Source organism: Brachyistius frenatus, unplaced genomic scaffold, assembly GCF_029030835.1.
Source record: "Brachyistius frenatus isolate BFR_SWC_R1_liver_20210118 unplaced genomic scaffold, ASM2903083v1 Contig_95, whole genome shotgun sequence".
NCBI lineage: Eukaryota > Metazoa > Chordata > Actinopteri > Embiotocidae > Brachyistius > Brachyistius frenatus.
Window position 1 is genome coordinate 1,398,393 of NW_027210694.1, and position 19,896 is coordinate 1,418,288.

At 39.7% G+C, this 19,896-nt stretch overlaps 2 protein-coding genes across 4 annotated transcripts; both read left to right on the forward strand.

Annotated features, from left to right (window-relative positions):
- Nucleotides 1–238: 238 nt before the first annotated feature.
- LOC138628138 (uncharacterized) lies at nucleotides 239–8,861 on the forward strand. The gene is made up of 9 exons (XM_069710978.1): nucleotides 239–299; nucleotides 3,411–3,582; nucleotides 5,721–5,824; nucleotides 5,919–6,090; nucleotides 6,193–6,296; nucleotides 7,107–7,287; nucleotides 7,398–7,501; nucleotides 7,747–7,918; nucleotides 8,543–8,861. Exons 1-9 carry the CDS (start codon nucleotides 239–241, stop codon nucleotides 8,652–8,654), a joined length of 1,182 nt encoding a protein of 393 aa, XP_069567079.1. The 3' UTR covers nucleotides 8,655–8,861.
- Nucleotides 8,862–10,500: 1,639 nt separating this feature from the next.
- On the forward strand, nucleotides 10,501–19,845 carry tmem269 (transmembrane protein 269). Of its 3 annotated transcripts, none has more exons than XM_069710964.1 (7): nucleotides 10,504–10,615; nucleotides 11,518–11,570; nucleotides 14,358–14,505; nucleotides 14,998–15,095; nucleotides 16,423–16,566; nucleotides 16,672–16,872; nucleotides 17,822–19,845. In XM_069710964.1, the coding sequence occupies exons 2-7, from the start codon at nucleotides 11,546–11,548 to the stop codon at nucleotides 17,929–17,931; spliced, it is 726 nt and encodes a 241-aa protein (XP_069567065.1). In that variant the 5' UTR covers nucleotides 10,504–10,615; nucleotides 11,518–11,545; the 3' UTR covers nucleotides 17,932–19,845. The 3 variants fall into 3 exon arrangements, with proteins under 3 accessions (XP_069567067.1, XP_069567065.1, XP_069567066.1); XM_069710965.1 differs by having other exon boundaries at nucleotides 10,573–10,615; nucleotides 12,662–14,505; XM_069710966.1 differs by lacking the exon at nucleotides 16,423–16,566 and having other exon boundaries at nucleotides 10,501–10,615.
- The last annotated feature ends 51 nt before the right edge of the window (nucleotides 19,846–19,896 follow it).

A 19,896-nucleotide genomic window follows, 5' to 3' on the forward strand; every position in this document is an offset into this window, starting at 1 on the left:
AAGGCAGGTACTGTCCTTCAAATGCACCAACGCCAACTCGACTCGCTGGAGCAGCTCGTTACCCGGTTAAAGTTAAGCGTTTGTTACACTCAATCAGGTCCGGCTACGTCGGTAAGAGTTCTGTTATTTATCATCGTGTTCGGTTTTCACGGGTTGTAACTCAAGACAATGTCTTCATGCTATCAAAGTTTTACTACCAGTGACTCGCTTGGTTCCGCATAGTTGTTTTGGACCGGACATGGCGTTGTTTATCTCGGCTAGACGCACCGGCGTGGGCCTGCCCGACCAGATAGGACGATGTCCGGTTGACTCCCTGGTCCACTTTACTTATCTTACGTTTTGCACTATTAGAGGCAACTTGCCCTCCAAACTTTAGCTCTGATTTAAGCAGGTTTTTTTTTTCTTTCTTTCTACACTGTTATTACTTTACATAGTTGTTATTAAACCGTTAATCACTGTAGCATCTTATGATATCCAAAAACATGCACCTCAGGTCAGGTTACCTGGCGCCGCGCTAGTGGCAGCCTGCTGCAGCATCTCCCCCCTGAGAGCCCCCCTGCTGTAGTGAAGAAATTTCCCCTCGGGGATTAATAAAGTGTATAAAATCAAAATCAAATCAAATCAAATACTTTGATTCTTTTTTTTTTTTTTTATATTCTAATATTTTGTTTATAATCTATGCCTGCACCTGCTAAGGGGTAACACTGTGAACTAAGGTAATTGTGACCAAAGACACAGGTAGTATTATTAAAAACAGGAAGCCTTAGAGGATTTGGGAATTGTTACTGTTTCCTTATTTTTATTTTATGGGGATTGTTTTTTGTTTGTTTGTTTGTTTGTTTGTTGTTGCCACCATTTGAATCTCACTGAAAAAGGACAAAGACCCTCTTATTATGCAACCAGTACAGGCCCATATCCCTTCTGAACGTAGACCAGAAGATCTTCGCTGAGGTTATAGCTACACGTCTGCAGAAATCTCTACCATCTCTTATCTCTGCAGACCAAACGGGCTTCATGGCAGGACGGAGTTCCTCATTTAACACTAGGCGGCTGCTTAACATCATCAGCTCCCCAAACTGTGACACCACTGAGGCAATATCATTTTTAGATGCCGGGAAGGCTTTCGACAGGGTCGAATGGAAGTATCTATACTACGTTTTGGGAAGATTTGGCTTTAGCTCAGACTTTATAGCCCTGGATCGAGTTGCTCTGTAACTCTCAGACTGCTTCCATCCTCACTAACGGTGTAAAATCCCGCCCTTTCGCTTCATGCCGCGGCACCAGACAAGGTGTCCCCTCTCGCCCCTTCTGTTCGAGGACATTTCCAGGGTGGGAATCACACACAAACTGCTACTATATGCAGATGACCTCTTGTTACATGTCTCCAATCCTGCCTCATCCCTTTCAGTTGTCAAAGATATTCTACTCAAATTCGGAAAATACTCTGTCCCTCATTGGCTGTGTCAACCTCATAAAAATGGTCATTCTTCCCAAATTCCTATATTTGTTTCAACATATTCCAATCTTTATGAAATTTTTTTTTTTTTCGCCAACTAGATCAGACTAGCTCCTCATTTCTGTGGGTTAATAAACCCCCTCGCATTAAGGAAGCAATCTTACAACTTCCTAAAAAGTCGGGTGGATGCGCTTGCCCCATCCCCACCTCCCTTTTTCTTTTTTCTTTTATTTATTTCTATATACAATTTTTTTTTTTTGTCTTCATTTCTATTATTAGTTTTTTAGTTTTTAGTTTCGTTTAGTTTAGTTAGTTTTTAGTTGTCGTTATTGTGGTTGTTGTTTTGGGGATCTTTTGTCTCTGTTTGAATCTATCTTTATACCATACCTCCTCAGAGTGACGTGTGTGTGTGTGTGTTCGATGTATTTGTAATTTCTGTATTGAGTGGCAGTTTGTCATTTACACTACCTTCAAGCGACACACAACTGAATGTAATATCCTGTATATCCCAACTTCTGGGGTGTAGTCCTGTTCTCCTTTTCTGTCTAAAGTATTTGCAAAATTAATAAAGATTTAAAAGAAAAAGAAAAAAACGATTCAGCACTGTGAAGGGCTTTCTTTCTTTGTACAACTTATGAGGTGCCAGAAGTTTGAGTTAGTTGAAGTCTCATTTTTTTTTTTTTTATTCCGCTATTTGTTTTTATGGCCTGTATGAGCAGAAGGAATGAGTCTTTCATACATACTTTTAATATACATGTATGTTTATGGATACACTATACGTCTTTTACAGAACAATGACACTGGCAAAATTAGTCCTGTTGTTTAAAACTGGTTTTGATGTGAAATAAATAATAAATTAGGACACCATGGTGACACAGGTGATTAGTATCCTGTTGATAGTAATGCTTAAAAGCTTTTTAATAGTATTTTGATATGATATCAAGTGTAGAACATTAACAAAGGAAAGTAGTTTTTTTGTCACTAAGAAACTAAACTTAATTTTTTTTTATACATTAATGCAAGAGCTTCTTTAAAATTAAGCAGACACATCTCAGACCAGTGCCGTTTTATATAAATATAGACCATAATTCACTGATCAATATTATAATGACGTGTTGTCAGTCTTAAAGAACTGATGCCGTTTTTGTTATAGCAAATCCCACTAACATTAAATCAAACTTCATCGAGACTCGGGTAGAAATACGAGTTTACGTGGCGAGATGATGTTGCTGCTTCATGACGTGACGGATTACTGAGGAACAATATTGTGCTCAACCTCAGTGGGAGGAGGAGAAATACAAACACCACGAGACCTCAGGGCACCAAACCTATTGTCAAATCAAAAGCTGATGATGAGGTGGAACAGGACATGCCTCTGCTTTCTCTTTAACCATGCTATACCCATGTTACACTTCCCCCATGCATCCATTCGACCAGACGCTTCTTCACATGAAATACAACTTTGTGAGTAAAAGAACTTTGAATGAATTGAAGAATTTAAGTACATGTAGTTTAATCGATTTTTTGTGTGTTTTTTTTTTTTTTTTTTCTTCTCCTGCAGATTGTTGGATAGAAAATCATGTTGGCCATTAAGGTAACTTAGATTTTTTATTTTTTTTTTTAATATATTTTGTGGGTTCATTTAATTTTGGTGGGTCCTAGTTAATTTTCAAATGTTTTTCTTTAAATTTGTCGTTTTAGAGTTTGGCAGTTTGGTGTCTTTTCGTGTCAGGTAATAAAATTAATGCTCTCTTCATTTTTTTTCATTATTTTCATACACACAATCATTTATCAGAAACATATTTAATTTATCATTGACTTTTTCTTCCTGCAGACTTGCACTTATTTGCTACTACATTAGAAAGTAAGTCCCGCACTATTTTTCTGAATCTACTGAACGAATGAAGCAACAATTCGCAGCAAATAGCCTCGATACAATTTTCTCTTTCTGCAGCCTGTCAGACAACCTGGTTTGATGACGGAGATGTTTCCTCTGAGGGGGACTCGGAGCTCTTGACCGACCTGCGAAGGAAGCACTCGACGAGGATCTGCTCCAACCCAGTGGACATGGAGGCTCGGACTGTTTCTGGCATCAAGTCGCAGCACAGCAGGAACTCCTTCCACACGTAAAGACATAAGATTTACAACTCTGATTAGAAAGCTTCTGTATAGTGCATGATAACACGACCATCTGGTGTTGAAATGTAGATGTTTAGTGGACTTATCCAGGACAACTGTCTCATTTCGTTCTTCAGGGACCACATATGTTTCACTTGTGCAGAGCCCAAACAATTTTTGGGAGATATGCAAAATGCTCACAGGGCTCTGTATACATAACTATAAATTCAATAATACCAAAATATTTGTCCAATATACAGTTTAAGTTGTCATGATGAGAGCATATTGACCAAATAAATACTATTTATTTACTCCTCTGAAAAGAGAAAATTGTTTAAACCTTTGGGATTATCAACAACCGGTATGTCCACAACTATAAATTTAATAAATAATAACTGAAAAGGTTGTGTTCAACTTATCTTAGCCTGGCAAACATATTTTCATACAGAAAGGGTTGATAGTGGATGTTCGTTTCCAGGCTTTCAGTCCAGTTGGAAATCATAGTTAAGGTCAGAAACAGGTCAAAGGTCTCACGAAGGCAAAATAAGCACAACAGCAGAGCACAGTAGGACTCAAAAGCAAATTTTGGATATCTGTACAAATCCATTAAAAACAGCTTAACCTAGATCAAAATCAATTGAAGGCAGGACCTGCAACAGACACGAGTAAGTAAGTGAACAACTGTCTGCCAGTAAAAGAGCAGGAAGAAGAGGACGGAAATCCTACCAGTACAAAGGTGCAATGAGGAGATGAAGATACAACAAGGGACGTTTATTTGATATGTTCCAGGAATAACCCAAATATAGCTGTTATTCACTGTGTGTCCTCTGGGTGTCGCTGTAGAGCTCAGGTATACAGGTAAGAAGGTCTCCTCAGGTGTTTGACGCAGGAAGGGCAGAGAAAGTTTAGACTGCTGTGGCGCTAAAGTTTGTATGCCGTGACATAAATCGTCTCTGGATTTTTTTTTTTTTCATAATGGACTGTTAGTCTGCAACTGCAGCTGATAACGTATTGAAACATTAAACTGAAGCTCCTGCGGCGAATTTCATACACAACTGAATTTCAAAGGTACTTTACCTAAATCACGTGAGGCCTGCAGGCGGGGGCGTTCTGGACCGCCTTTGAGAGGCTCAGTTTTACAGCCAGACTGAAGATACTGCTGTCTTATAAAACTACAGGAAAAGTGTTGGCCAGCTTCCATTAACAAACATTTCTCTATGATGGGTGGAAATATTTTGGTTTAAAGGCATTAAATACAATAAATAACATGATTAGAAAGTAAAATGACACTCTACACTATGCACATTAGCCTATTAACTGTTTGCGTGGTGCTCTTGCTTTGCCTGTGAATACTAACTGGGTCAATGGTTGTGGTCTTATCATTTAGAGATTGTGTAAATCTGGCTTTTCCAACAGCCAGCGCTTCGCTGTTGTTTTATGTTTGTGTGTACATAGTGTTTTCTTGCTGTCAAGACTTTGGACTGCTTGATGACAAAATAATAGTGTTGTTGGTTTCTGTTTTGAAATCAACGCTCAGTGTCTCCCATCTGGCTTTCAGTAGCGGCTACGCTGTAGCCTACATGTGTATGTTTTCTGACATGACTATTGTCTCTTTCATAGACAAATATTGTACGTTCATCAAAGTACGGCCTACAATTCGAACTTGTTAACGTAATGACATCGTACCATTACACAGTGTATGACATATGTCGCGCGCTACCAAGCATGGCTGTTGTTGTTCACAAAACTATAGAACCGAAAGATCATTTTGATTTAGTTTTACTAAAAATGTCAAGGTTATATGTCAACATTTATGCTGACATATAAAACTACAACACGTCTTTGTTGCAATTGTATCTTCTTGATATGAATAATTAAATACTATTAAGTGTTTTGTCATGTCAACAAAAAAACATTCGTTATTGCAGAAATACCCCCAAAATACTGTGGTACTATTTTAGGGCCATATTGCCCACCCTTAATTTATACAGCTCTTCTTCATGGTTGATGGTGGTACCTTCCCCCCCTTTACTCGCATATACTGCGACGACCCCACAGCACCCCCACACATATATCGTGTTCCCAAAGATACGGCGCTGAACTGAAGCCGAGTGTAACATACAGATGGGACGGTTGTGCTTTGCAGATTCAGTGCGTCAGAAGGCCTTTTATGCCTCAACTCGGAGCAGAAATTGAGTCACTGTGAGGATTACAAGGTCAAGTTCACCTGCACTGGAAACTTCTGCTCAGGTTTGTTTTGCAAAACACTGAACGTCGATCTAACTTTAATTTAAGGGTTGCTTCTCTTTCATTTCGACTGTACATGCGTTTGTTTGAGTCACAGAGTGCAGGACGGGCTGGTTCGATCACGATGACCCGACAGGGAACGGAGACTATGAGGTCCTCGGTGACCTCCTGAGCATTTATCCGAGAGATATCTGCCCTCAGCCGATAGCCATCGAGGTCCAGACCGTCTCCGGGGAACCTGCGTCCAACGCGTCTGATAATGTTTTAATGTGAGATTAAAAACACCAGCTAAAATGGAAAACGATTAAACTACCTGAAGAGGTTGGGTGTACAGGCCTCGCTTTTGACCTCACCTTCTTAATGTCTTGCAGTTATGATGCCACCTATGGGTTTGCCTGTGTAAACGCGGACCAGGGAAGGAGGACCTGTGAGGATTACAAAGTGAGGTTTACGTGTCCAAAAGAGTTCTGTCAAGGTATATTTATCTTCTTTTTTTAATTATTATTTCCTCCTCAAATATTCAAACACATACAAGTTAGATCAGGTGGAAACGGTGAAGTGTCCACACACGTATGTGAGTGACCTGTCACAGAGGGGCAAACTGTCCAGGGTGCATCTAGTGCATGCTGGCATGAAATCTTTTATTGTTATGCCATTTTTGTCGATGATCAATTGTCATACAAATTATTTTGATTTACAATTCAATGATCTGTTTCTGTTGATTTCATGCCTCTATTATAGTAAAGACCTTATCAATACTACTACAATAATACGCATACACCTCATGAAGCACATGAGACATTTTTTTGGCATTGAACAATGGAACATATAAATAATAAATACATTTCTCTCTGCCTTTCAGGTTTTGTAAACAAACAATGACGGGTACCAGTAAGAAGAACAATGCACTATGGTGGCGCTAATTCTTCACTAATTAAATCATAGCAGAAGAATGAGACGATGTCGTTGAAAGAGCACCAGTTAAACCTCAAAGGGTGGAAAACTAGTGATGGAAACGTGACGTTTCTGTTGGTTTCTAGCTAATTTTTGTAGAGACGAATGGAAACGATTCGAGCAATTACACAAAATATTTACTCGGCTCAAATAATCTTTATATAATAATTGTGACAGGCCTAACTGGGATAGTTAGGAAAAGTGTGTTTAGGGAAAAAAAGATGAATATTTAAGTGTATTGGGGAGTCTAGTTTACACTCGATGTTATGTTCTACACGTATCCATCCATATATAACCAGTTTTTCAAACTTGCGTCCCATTTGCATCTCAGTGTCCGAGCAGTGTCGAACGCAGTGGTTGAGCGGTGACAACGCGACAGACGAGGGTGACGTGGAGTCCATACTTCAGCTCATGAAAACCTTTCCCGGTCAAGTCTGTGGAAACCCAATCAGCATCGAGGCCAAGACGACGAGCGGAATATCAGCCCGACACACGGGGGACACCTTCCTCTCGTAAGCTTGTTTCTCTGTTATCAAACATACGGGCTTAGATTGGACTTGGTTTTCAGAAGCATTTCGTAATCAATACTATGTCCAGTTCTTTTTTTATTTTTAAATTCCAGCTATGATGTTAATTTTGGATTTGCATGCATCAATGAAAAACAGAAGAGTAAACAATGTGAGGATTACCAGGTGATACTGACCTGCCCCTCGGATTTCTGTCAGGGTAAGTTTTCGTGCAAACAGGATTCAATTTTTTACAGAAATACATTTTGTCTTCAAAAATACTGATTTCTATCCTTTTGTCCTTTCTGCCCTAAAATTCAAAGTCTCGGGAACTATAAAATACAAGATACATCTGAGCCTTGGACATGTATTAACTTGTAAAAAAAAAACACCCTAAAACTAAAATATAATTTGGGAATAACAAGCTATACCTGGAACTGTTTAATGTTTCTCACTATTTGGCAGGCTGCAGAACCCGCTGGTTTGACATGGACAACCCCACCGGGCGGGGGGACTACGAGACCCTCCTCCAGCTGCAGATGCTGTATCCCAGTCAGGTCTGCTCCCAGCCTGTGGCCATCGAGGCCATGACTGTGTCTGGTGTCCCTGCACACAAGACCGGCGACTTCTTTCAGATGTGAGTTGTGGCAGAGACGACGGCGCTACCGAATCCTTGATAAGACAAACAAAAGGCATAGTGTGTCTGCAGCGACAAGAAAAAAATGTGACCGATCGGGCTGTGAAGAGGAAATAAAATGTACCGAAAGTAATGACATATAAATCCTAGCTATTCACTCAACTCAACTGAATCAACACCAGCTGGAAGAAGCATTGATTTACATTTTTATTTACTCCAGTGTAAAATAAATTGTTTTGGGAAAAGCACTTCCTCACTTCGTTGACAACAGATGGGTCTTTATGCCCAGCTAATTTTACCATCTGCTGTCTGTAGCTTGATATTCAACAGACAGATATGAAAGTGATACAAACCTGCCTGTCTGTTGTTCAGGAAGTGAATCATTTTTCTTCCTTAAAATGAGTTCTCCAGAATTTGAATATCGCACCTCCTTAAACTTGGGGGATTGTAGCCTCCAAACCTAAGCTGAGATCATATTTAAAAATGTACCACGACATCAGGGTTATGTTTTCCCAGGCTTTAGAAAGCTCCCTGTGTCGTATTTCTCCTTGTTATGAGTAAACTTCCATGTCTAAACCTGGTGGCGTGCCCCCTTTAACAGTTTGCTTGTTCTGTGTTTTGCAGATACGACGCCACTCACGGCTTCGCCTGCATCACTGCTGAGCAGCCTGCTGGAACACGTTGTCAGGACTACAAAGTTCGCTTTACCTGCCCACTGACTTTCTGCTTCGCGTGAAAATCAATGATTATTATTTTTTATTTCTTTTTTACTGTCAGTGGAGGATGTGTAGTAACTCTTACGTCATATTAAATATTTGTTGCCGTGCATCGCATCGTGTCTTTTAAGATTCAAATTTAGACCAATTCCCAATAACTTACAGTATCTATTCGGGACAAACATCCATTTTCATGTAGTGGGGTATCTTGTTTTAACAAGGTTAATAAAGGCATGTTGTTATAAAAATGTGTTCCCTCTACCCCTGATGTGTGGTTATTTTAATAGAAAAGCAAGGCTTTATTTGTCTCTGTTGTACTTTTCTCTTGTTCCAGGAGGTTAAAATGCCCAAAGTTACTGTATATTTCTTGGCTGCACAGCTGAGGTCCATTTTGTTTTATTTTTCAACAAATAATACTTTTTTTTATTTATTTTTTTATAAATAAGAATCTCATGGTCTAAATCTCTTCCCATCTGTATATACTCTGACAATGTAAACTAAAATCTACAGGCAGCCCGGTGTTCTAATTGTAATGGATCAAAGTTTGGTGCGATGTGAGAAAACATTTAAAAGAACCAAATTCTTTGTTACAGGTTGTTGTTTTTTTGGGTTTTTTTTTACCCCAATTTCTTTGTACGGTAATAAATGTTGTTTTTTTTGCCCCAGGAGCAGAAGCTACATTTAAACTTTTGCAGTGTAATGGGACTGGAATAAATTCAAGATCTGTATCTACCAAACAATATAATGACGCTTTTGAAGAACCGAGTTTATACCGAGTACAATTTTCTTTGAATTTCTAACGCTTAAAAGATTCGTAGAGCAAATCAGATAAAGTTACTGGACCCCCACAAACACTTGTTTAGATAATGATGACAAGGAAGAATTTAGGAAAGGGCATCTCATCGGTGTTTTATAATTTGCACACAGAGATGCTGCTCATCAGACAGTTCGAACGCTGGCTGAAATGCTCAGGACGAGGATTTGGAAATCGTACATTTCAGTCGAGGATTGGAAATCAGATTGTGCTATAACTCGGACAGTGAATACATGCCTACTGATTAACGCACTGTAACGGGTTAATAGGAACATACGGGATTCCTGCGAAGTAAAATCATTGTAATTAAAATATGCTTTAGTTATGGTCAACTAATATTCTGATTAAGGTGTAATGCAGTCTCGCCCTTCAGTTATTTTCAGTCATTTGATAACATGTAATTCATAAATACATAAGTCCCACCACAAATCAGTGGGTTACATACAAAGGGAACGTATAGCAGTGATTGTGACATTACATTACAAATCATGAACAACTTAATGATAATAATTTTTTTTTTTTTTTTTAAAAAAGCATCTGTTTCCTTATGAAGTACAAGTACAAGTACTTGAAGTACAAGTATGAAGTACAAGTACAAGGGATGACTCATTTCAAGGTTAGGGTTAATAGGTGAACTATCATAGACAGAGTTACCGTTCCCCTTCCAGCTATCTGGAACCGGGCTGTTGTGTCAATACTGAGAATATTGTCATAACTTCATGTATGGACGTGTGTCGCCTAACTGACTGTCGAGAACTAATTCCACTCACTTGTTTTACCCTTTGTCTTCCATTTGAGCAATAACGGTCTTATTGTCAAATATTTCCAGACCACCACATAAGCTACTTTTAACAAAATAGGAGTTTTCTGTATTGCTCCGATTTAAAAGCTCTTATTATGATATATATATATATATATTATATATATATTAGCAGTCTCTACTTGAGCAGGACCTAATACCTTCAGTCTAGTAATGTTCTTGCACTTCCTCCACCTCCACCACCGTTACTTCCATCACAGAGGTATACCGTCAAAGAATTGACCAACACTATTGTGGAAAGAGATACGCGCGGCGTCGTCATTTCCGGTGGAATATTCTGGTGGATTTATCCTTGGTCTCTAAAAGGACGCGCTGGAAAAAAAAAAAAGCTGCTGTGAAGTTGACAGGTAACCGGACACATGTTGCGTACATGAACAAAGCGTAGCACCTTTGAATACTCGAGGCGGTTATCAGACAGAAACAGGACTCGGTCTGCGCCAAAAAGGGAAAAAAAAAAAAATACGAGAAAGAATACTATTTTCGGTTGCGCGTACGCGTGCAGACGCCTCTTATCTTTTTAATTTGTGTCGTTACTTGCGGAGCTCCTTCCAGGTAAGATGAGATGCACTTTTGTATGGCATGCGTCTTTTTTTTTTTGACATCAACGGCGAATAGGTGAATTTGTCCCGATTATTTTTTTTTTTTTTTTTTTTTTGCTTGTGACGCAGTTACGCCATTTGTAAAGATGGTGGCATTTTTTTTTTTTTTTAGACGGTTTCAGATACCTGTTACTTATCAGCTGATATTTTGAAGCGCATACCTCCGGTGATGCTTTTTTATACGGAGGGCTGCCGGTCGTCTGGTGTACGAGACGGATGCTGAGATTTGCGCGTCAACGTAATGAGCGGCTGCGAAGAGTAAACGGATCTATTTAAAAAAAAAAAAAAAAAAAAAAAAAAAATTACCAAATGTTTTTCAAGATTTTCAAGTCGTCAAACAAAGAAAATGTTGCGATTATTCCGCAAGCAGTTTGTTGTTTTTTTTTCCTCGTAAAGTTTTAAAAAGTAAAGAAAAGATAAATAACCGAGGCAGGAGCGAGAAATTGCTTTTGAACCCCAGAAATATCTCCTGTAAATGTATGAAAGTACAACACGTAAACGTGTGATTTCCAAAACTGGTGATTTCAAAATCTTTTTGCGTCGGTTACTTTTAATTGGAATCTTCAAATAGTTTGAATGCATCTTTTGCGTATGTAATGCAAAAAAAAAAAATAATAATAATAACTGCATGTGTTTTGTTCTTCTTTCAGCTGTTGTATTTTGAGCCAGAGAAAAATCATGATCCTCCTGACTCCCTCCTCTGGTAGGTACTCGCTTCTCCCCTTCATCTCCTAATCTGGATTACTGTCCACCTACATGGGTGCCAGGGATTAAAGTTAAGGTCTGTTTTGATCTGTAAAAGTGCTTAGAAAGAATAACATGGGATAAATATTGACATATATATATATATATATATATATGTGTGTGCCCCGTACACGTAGTGCTGTTATAATATCAAATTAAAGTTGCAATTTCTGAGCAGATACACATCAAGAACATCACCTGATGTGAGAGAAATAATTCATTATCACTTTATACATTCATTCATGTATACTGAACACAGTTTACACAGTTTGATGATAGATAGATAGATAGATATTTGCAAACTGCACCCAATGCAAGAATTAAACCAATTACTGTTTTACATTGTTTATTAGTTGTTGTTGTTGTTGTTGTTGTTGTGTTGTTGTTGTTTTTTTAACTATAAAGCATTACTATAGAACCCGGCTAACTCTAAAACAGTTTAAAATGTCCAGTAAATTCCCTGCAGATTATCCCTGTTGTGAGTTGTGAGTTTCCCTTGTTTTTCATTTAGTCTTTTTTAGTCGTTACCAGGTAACATAGCAGGGCTTTACATAACAAGGGCCATCCCATCATGCTTTGCAATCATTAGGCAGCAATCCAGAAATGGAGACCTGCTTGAAATTGACAATGCGTCTGGGTCTGGCTTTATTCTCCTTTTTTTTTTTTTTTTTTTTTTTTTTTTTTTTTTTTTTTTATTAGCGACCGAGGCAGCGAATTAAGTGGTCAGAGTAAAAGTTGACATTAAGATCTGCAACCACTCGGACGTTTAGGTACACGGAGCTGCGTGTGCGGCTCTCAAATGGGATTTACTGAGACTAAAGTTCATCTGTCAAACTTGGCGGTTACATGAATTTCCGCTCAAATGCAGAACGTTATCGGCATTCACTGATGTTATGTGTTTTCCCATGAAAAGTCTTCAGATAGTATTTCAAATGCCAGGCTGTAACATTTGTTAAAGTCCAAAATGAGAAGTTAAAAAGCATGCTGTCAAGTAAAAAGTGCACGTTGTTGTTGGCTTTCTGCTGTGTCTCATACGCTGTTTTCTTTCAGATGAAGAGTCTCTTGAACTCCCCTGGCTTTGGAATCACAGGAAGTTCAGGGTGAAAAACACTTGAAGGGTTGCTACTGCAACATTTTAAGACTATTTAAATTTTACAGGTCATTATCTGTGCATACTGTCTTGGACAGCACTATGACTTGAGAGAAAATCACGAACTCATTAGAGAGAACGGCCGATTGAACACATTTCTTCGTCTTGATTAACAAACATCACGGATTTGTGGGGCAGTTTTTGGGCTGGAGTGAGGCAGTGTCGGCAGTCATCATCTTCGTCTTGCCGACTAAGATAGTGAATGTAGCTTTTAATATCAGTCATACTGCACATTTTGTCCTCACTACAACTCAACTTATAAAGTTATATTCAAAACTTGTACTAATTGCTCTTTAAGCAAAGACACATTCCTGTGAAAAAGTATCCAAGCCCCCCTGATTTCTTATATTTTTTTTGTATGCCAAACTAAACTGTGTCTGATTATTGTTTTTGTTTCAATAAAAAAAGTATTTAAAACTTGTATTTTAACTCAACTCGCCTTTGTTTATATGTTACACTTTGTCGGACACAGTTTAGTACGAGATAAAACAGAAGAAATTAGGAGTGGGTTGAATGCTTTTATTCTTATTTTTATTTTTTTTCAGCGCATAAACCCAATGCAGTTTACTATTTCAAAATAAACTGCAAAAAAAAAAAAAAAAACACACAAGGAAACCAGGAGAGGTTGTAGATTGATCTCCATTAAAGCCTGGGATGCAATGGTGTTAATAGACCTGAACCGTGAGTGCTGCTGCCGTGTCCTTGTTTCAGGTCACCACGTTTGATCAGAGCTAACAGGCTAATTGATCTCACGTCCGGTACGTTGTCAGCGCAGTAGTTCCAGCTCACTCTCACTGTAGCCGGTTGGTGTATGTGCTAGTCCCCCCCCCCCCCCCTGTGTGTTCATAGCTCGTTCCCCCTCACCAGTATTTGTGTGTTTTTGACCCCAGATAGGACGATCACATTTGAGTGCTAACACTTCACATGCATCCTGTTCAGATATTGTACTTTTCACTTTTATCCTTTCCGAATTTTATCCATTTATTTTGAATTTTAATGCATGTCATTGTGGCCATTTTTATTTTATTTTATTTTTTTTTTGTTCCTGTAAGAGTTAAAATGTGTATGAAGTGTTTTTATTGCACAGATATAACTGACAATGTAACGAGTAGGTAATGAGGCACTCAGTAATTTTTGCATGCTGTAAGCTGCGCAACCGCTGACTGAATGAATGTACAGTAACAAATGCATTTTAGTGATCTGAAAATGGATGAATGGTATCGTAAGGTCGGGGTCCGTCCAAAAAAACATACGTCTTGGTAAGTCACATTTCTTTTACATAAAGACGTTGGAACCATTTTGGAGTATTATTTACGATTTATGATACAATATCCTGCAATTTGGACTCCAATTTTATGGTGTGCAAATGATTATTAATCAGTAATGGCTGGTATTTCTACAGCATTAAGTATACTTTCCAAATTTTGTCACATTTTTCCCTTTACCCTCAATAAAATTTGACTCCGACTGAGACATAGTAAGCTTTTCCCATTCAGACACATGCATCTAAAGGCCAGCTGGTGTGGTCATCCGATCATAGTAGGAATTATTAACCTAACACAGACAACTACTAACTGCTGCTGTCGCTTGTTTCAGGTTTCTTCCAGTGCACCAACAAGCGCTTTCTGAGCGATGAGGCCACAGGACTTCAGATCAAGGAGTTTGCACGTAAAAATGCAGCTAACGCTCTGTCAATGACCAACATGGTGATGGGCATGGCCTCCATTCTCAGCAGTCTTAATGGGTGAGCAGATGCACTAAAAAGCATTGAAAGACAACGGCCAAACTGAAAACTATTGCACAGAAAACAGAAACACAACTACACACGGAGAGAAAGAAAGCATATTATCAAATTAGTCATTAGTCATTTTTTAAAAATGTGTGTTATGACATTTTTTTTTTTATTTTCTGTTGTGTTTTCTATTAGGTTAATGTATTTCATCCTTTGTTGTATTTGCCCTTCTGGGACACCGTAAGTAATACTTGTAATGACGACAGAATTGTCTTTATCATATAAACTGTATAGTTCACGATAAGAAGTAGTAAAGAAACCCAAAGAAAGCAATTCTCCGTAAGAGAAATCCAGTTGTTTGACTTCATTTGTAACACTGTTGAAATCTGCCCAGCATTAGTTTCAGCACTTTTCTCTTCTGGCAAGAACTCGCAGATATTTCACCCTGTGCAACGAGTTGCTGTCATCAAATATCTCGACCTAACGCTCGCTGGTTTTGTCCAGGCACCACCACGCCGCGTGTTGGCTCGTTCTGATTGGCTACCTGCTGGATTTGGCAGATGGAGCGGTTGCCAGGCGACTCGATGCCTGCTCTGCGCTGGGTGAGTGGAGTGTTGTGGTCAATAGCTCTTACCGAAGATAAACTTCAGCGGGGGTGTTGGCAGGGCTTTGCTGCACAGTCTTTTGTCTGGAGTCTCTACTTTGGATGCACAAAGTCACCAACAAAGGGAAGCAGTAAAAGGAGACTCTGCTATTGAGAAGGAAAAAAAAAAAAAAAAAAAACTCTGGTTAGTCTTATAGAGTTTCCAAAAGAAGAATCATGCATATTTAATGTCATGTCATTTGAGCTTTGACAAATCAGCGTCTTTTTTTTAAAGACTCTGCTAGTCATTATTGAGGTTTGAGTGTAAATTGCATCACATTCCCCTTTGCTGTCAAAGCTTATTAACACGCAATACAATTACACTGCATTTTAAAAACATCCCACTGTGGCTCGTTTGACTATATTTGGTAAATCCGGGGGTACAAATAGCTTCGACATCGCTTCCAGTGTGCAAGTTCACTTCTTTTCTCAGGAGCCCAAAACAGCTCCGAGGTGCATCACAATGCATTTCACATTTCAGCGGGCTTTGTGTCTCGATGGGCTTTTTTTTTCTGCATGACTTTGCAGGTGGATGTTGTTGTGCCTCCCTCCCTCCCTCCCTCCCTCCGTCCGTCCCTCCCTCCCTCCCCCTCCCAACGTATTTTTGTCAAATGAACAATCGCCTTCTGATTAAGCAGCCTAATTCCACGGGATCACGCTCCAATTGTCTATGTTATCCCGTTGCTTTGGGTTCTCTGCATATCTGAAATTGCTAAAATTGTTGACCCCCCCCCCCGTGCTGTGGAATTCCACCTCGTTCCATTCGGGCCGCGGCCTGAATCACCTCGTCCTCATCTGCTGATAACATGCTCCCGTGTTCCTGGGGGATAAAGAGACGAGGCAGCGGAGAATGTTGTTTATAGAATGGCCTCCTGTTGGGCTGACGCTGAAATTTCCACTTGGAGATTTATTTTTGCACGTACATGCACCACGCCACCGTCACGTGGCGGTAAGACTGGCGGGGACCGTGCCGGAGAGATTATATGTATCTGCGGCCGCTTCCGTATAATCGAATCTAATCGCAGCCTTTCCAAAGCGTATTACAACCCCGTTTCCACAAAAGTTGTGACGATGTGTAAAATGTGCATATGTTGTCTTTGGTCTGTTTGCAATTAAATACGGGTTTACGTGATTTGCAAATTGATTGCATTCTGTTTTTAAATTTACATTTTACACCGGATCCCTACCTTTTTTTTTGGAAACAGGGTTGTTTTTGTCGTGATCTTTTTAGTTCATCTATCAGCTGTGACGTCTTAACAGTTCATACCTTACTTTTTCATCCTCAGGTGCAAAGCTGGATGATTTTGCCGACTTCACCACCTTCGGCATCGCCACGTCGTTGCTCCTGAGGACATCTGACCTGCTGGACAACATCCTGTGCATGTGTTATGTCCTTTCTGTGTTCGTGCGCCTTTGTTTCTTCTCCAGCGGTCAGTTCCAAATGGAGTCTAATTTTACGTTGGCGTTGTCATGCGAGCTTGTCATTTCTATTTCGGGATTTAATTGAAATGTGTGCATGTTTCTTTAATCCGCAGGTATCCCGTTCATGTACCGCGGCCTGCCCTGCATCTACTCCTCAGCCATCCTGTCCAGCGCCTCTTTGTTGTCAGGCGGAAACATGGCCTTGCTGCGGGTCATCGCAGTGGCCATGATCCTCTTCATGATCAGTCAAAACTTCTACCCCCATGACAGAGTGCTGGAGTCTCAGGCCTGGAAGAAAGTCGTCTACGCTGGAGGTAAAGTCCTCTCCAAAAATCCACAAGTGCTCTTTTGCGGAGCATAAATATTGAGATGTGACTGCCGGAGTTTGCAATTAAAGCCATGATTCGTGTCACAGATGCAAGATGAGGGCAATTTCAACCAATTTATAAAGAAATATAATTTACCCCAAGTGGCACAGTGGCCCCAGTCGGTGGAGTTTTCTTTTTACAACTAACATTTTAGACGTTAAAACAGCTCAGTTGCAACGACTTTTTTTCAGAAACAAAGAAAATCTCCCAACAGTGTATAATATAATGCATCGGGACCCAGAACTTTTCTGGAGCCCATATATGGATTTCAGGATGAATGTGGAACTGGGACCTTGACCCTGATTGCGGAAGCCACACTACCTTAACCCTCGTGGTTTTGAGTCACAGCCTACTTTATGTATCTTTATTTGTCTTTATTGAAATGTTCCCGAACTTTATCAAAAATAATTGGCCTATTATTTCTACGCTTCACTTGGACCTATTTCATTTGGTTGCTTATATTTTTCAAAAGTTACTAAGGAAGAAGGTCTGCTGGGAAATGCTACTTTGTTTGTCCACTGACCTTTTTCCCTATTATTTATGAGTTGACATTGTGAACGTTTTTCTCATTGGTTTTTTTTAGCAAGATGCACTTGTGTTTGGGGCAAGAACAATATTTGCACTCTCTTTGTAGTGCGGTTATAAGGATGGCAGTGTTGACCAAAGTGTCTCAATAGCTCTTCGATGTGTTGAGACAAATTTTTCTGCAGACGATTCCCACACAATAATTCTTTCTGGCTTTTGTGATCCTTTGAATTTCCTGTAGCTCTACCACAAAAGCAGGTCGACATGTTTGACTGTTTGAAGTTAATTGGTTTTGATAAATATCGGATAGACTGCCGCAGAATTTTGAACCGAGATTCAATTCCTTTCTTTTTGTTTTTGTATTTTCCAGGAGTCGTCATGGTGTTCTGCTCCTTCTTCCCCCCTGCTTGTGTTTACTACCTGCTCTGGTCTGTCTCCTACATTTTGTTCCCAACATCCCTTTGGAGCAGTAAAGTGTAAACAGGGGGCGCCGGCACTGTCCCAGAAGTCCCACGTAGGTTTACCTCTGGCCCGTCTGGGTGAATTGAGGCTTCCAGACTGCTGCTGCTCCCTCCGACCACGGAGCATCCAAGCTAAACATGCTCACGCATCACAGTCGAGCACTCGCACCATTTAACCTTTTTTTTTTTTTTTTTTTTTTTTTAATGTGACACCTCTAAAAGAGAAGACGGAGAGTCAGAGTGAGGGACGAGGAGGATATTTTACTGTAACTGCCGAGGATTAACCTTCATGCTGTCTTCTGTCTTTGTTGCATTTTCACTGAACCCAGAGGTTTGCGTGGCTTGTTCTGGTTTACCTCCTGTTTGATCTCCCTTCTTTCATTAATCCAATCATTTTATCCTGGTGGGAACACTTTCTCACAGGATAACATAAAAAGAAATTATTTCAAAGGAAATAATTGTATGTATTTTGGATTTCCTTCGTGGAGTTCAGGTCAGTTTTTTTCCCCCCTCAAAATCTCATTTTTCTGTTATGTCGGGGTTTTAAATTCAGTCACTGAGGAAACTTTCTGACATGATGTTTCTGTCATTCATAATATCTGATTTGCTGTTCGAATGTATGTTGTAAATCGGTTGAACTGGAAGTCGACTGACCACAACCCTGGCTTTTGTAAATTAGGGATTTTTTTTTGTTTACTGAGTTTTCCACACTTTTAGCTTTTTACAAAGTTGTGACTGTCCAAGAAACGGTGCGTTAGACTTCCATATTTCTTCTGTGTGATTTTATTGTGTCATTGCATGTTTTTACCTCTGTTTTAAGAGGCCTTACAGTTTAAATAGCAAGTAAATCCACACTGGATCGCACCATCGCATCTCATAGTGCCCCTCAGACCACGGCTGAATCAGTGATGTCACGGCAGGTGGTTTCAGACAAGAACCGGAGCACTTGCAGTGACAGCAGTAATTGAGGGGGGGAGTTGCAACCCTTAGACAGCCTTGCAACAACAGCTTTTTATTCTGGTGTGACTCAGACAGAGAGGCTGCAAACCTTGCTTTTCCTGCCATCTAGTGGGTCAAAATGCCTGCAAATGATGTGACGATGCACTGCAGTCAGTACCGGCTGTGACCACAAGCATAGTGCAACAGAAACCTTAAAAAACTGCAGCTATTTCGTGAGGAAAAGATGAGTGTTCTTTAACTTGGCCAGTGTTACGGCTGAGGGACATCACAGTGGGCATTCGTGAGTGACAGATGGTGGAGATTGTATAGTTTTATACCGATTTTTGTTCAGAAGCCTGTTGAAGATAATAGCACAGAGTAACAGGTCAATGTGTCTGTTCTCGGCCCCTTAAAGGTACCGACATCCCAAATTTAAGTCCTGATTCACCGCCTACCCTTTGAAAACCGCCATTTCGGAGCTCCTGTTCAGATGGGAACACATCACTCTTAATTTGAGTCCAGTGAGTTTCATGATTCGAACCTTCTCTAAGCCATAACTCAGTTTCATGAATTTATGAGTTATATGCATGAGTCTGCCTTACAGAGCTCTTCGTAAGACCTCGGTTTAAAAGAAAAAAATAAAAAATACAAAAGGTCATGTCTTGTGAGTCAGTACTGATTTAAACCCACTGGGGTTCCTGCCATGGTTTATGAGAACCAGCGCGGCAAAGAGGATCTGCGGTGTGAACACACAGAACGAACACAAATCTGCTCGAGTACTGGGTTCAGCTTTTCCTGTGTGGGTGTTTTGTTTTTTCAATCTGTGAAGTCACAGTAATGTATGCATGCCAAGAGCATTGTAGATACAAAAAAACTGTACTTTGCCTAAGTGGTAGAAAAAAAAACAAAAAATCTGAGCAGATTTGAATGGATGATAAGATCTGTGCTTTTAAGTCTGTAAATTTTGACAATAAAGAAATGACGATAAAAAGGACTCGATTTCAGCGCCGTTAATTCACCATATGATCGATGTTCAACCGGATTT

Bases quoted from the DNA above. Each gene is read 5' to 3' on its own strand.
- LOC138628138 (XM_069710978.1), top strand. From the start codon at position 239: ATGGCGTTGTTTATCTCGGCTAGACGCACCGGCGTGGGCCTGCCCGAC. The intron at 5,825-5,918 runs GTTTGTTTTGCA...TTTGAGTCACAG, and splicing joins CACTGGAAACTTCTGCTCAG to AGTGCAGGACGGGCTGGTTC. The intron at 6,091-6,192 runs GTGAGATTAAAA...AATGTCTTGCAG, and splicing joins GCGTCTGATAATGTTTTAAT to TTATGATGCCACCTATGGGT.
- tmem269 (XM_069710964.1), top strand. From the start codon at position 11,546: ATGATCCTCCTGACTCCCTCCTCTG. The intron at 11,571-14,357 runs GTAGGTACTCGC...CGCTTGTTTCAG, and splicing joins CCTCCTGACTCCCTCCTCTG to GTTTCTTCCAGTGCACCAAC. The intron at 15,096-16,422 runs GTGAGTGGAGTG...TTTCATCCTCAG, and splicing joins CGATGCCTGCTCTGCGCTGG to GTGCAAAGCTGGATGATTTT.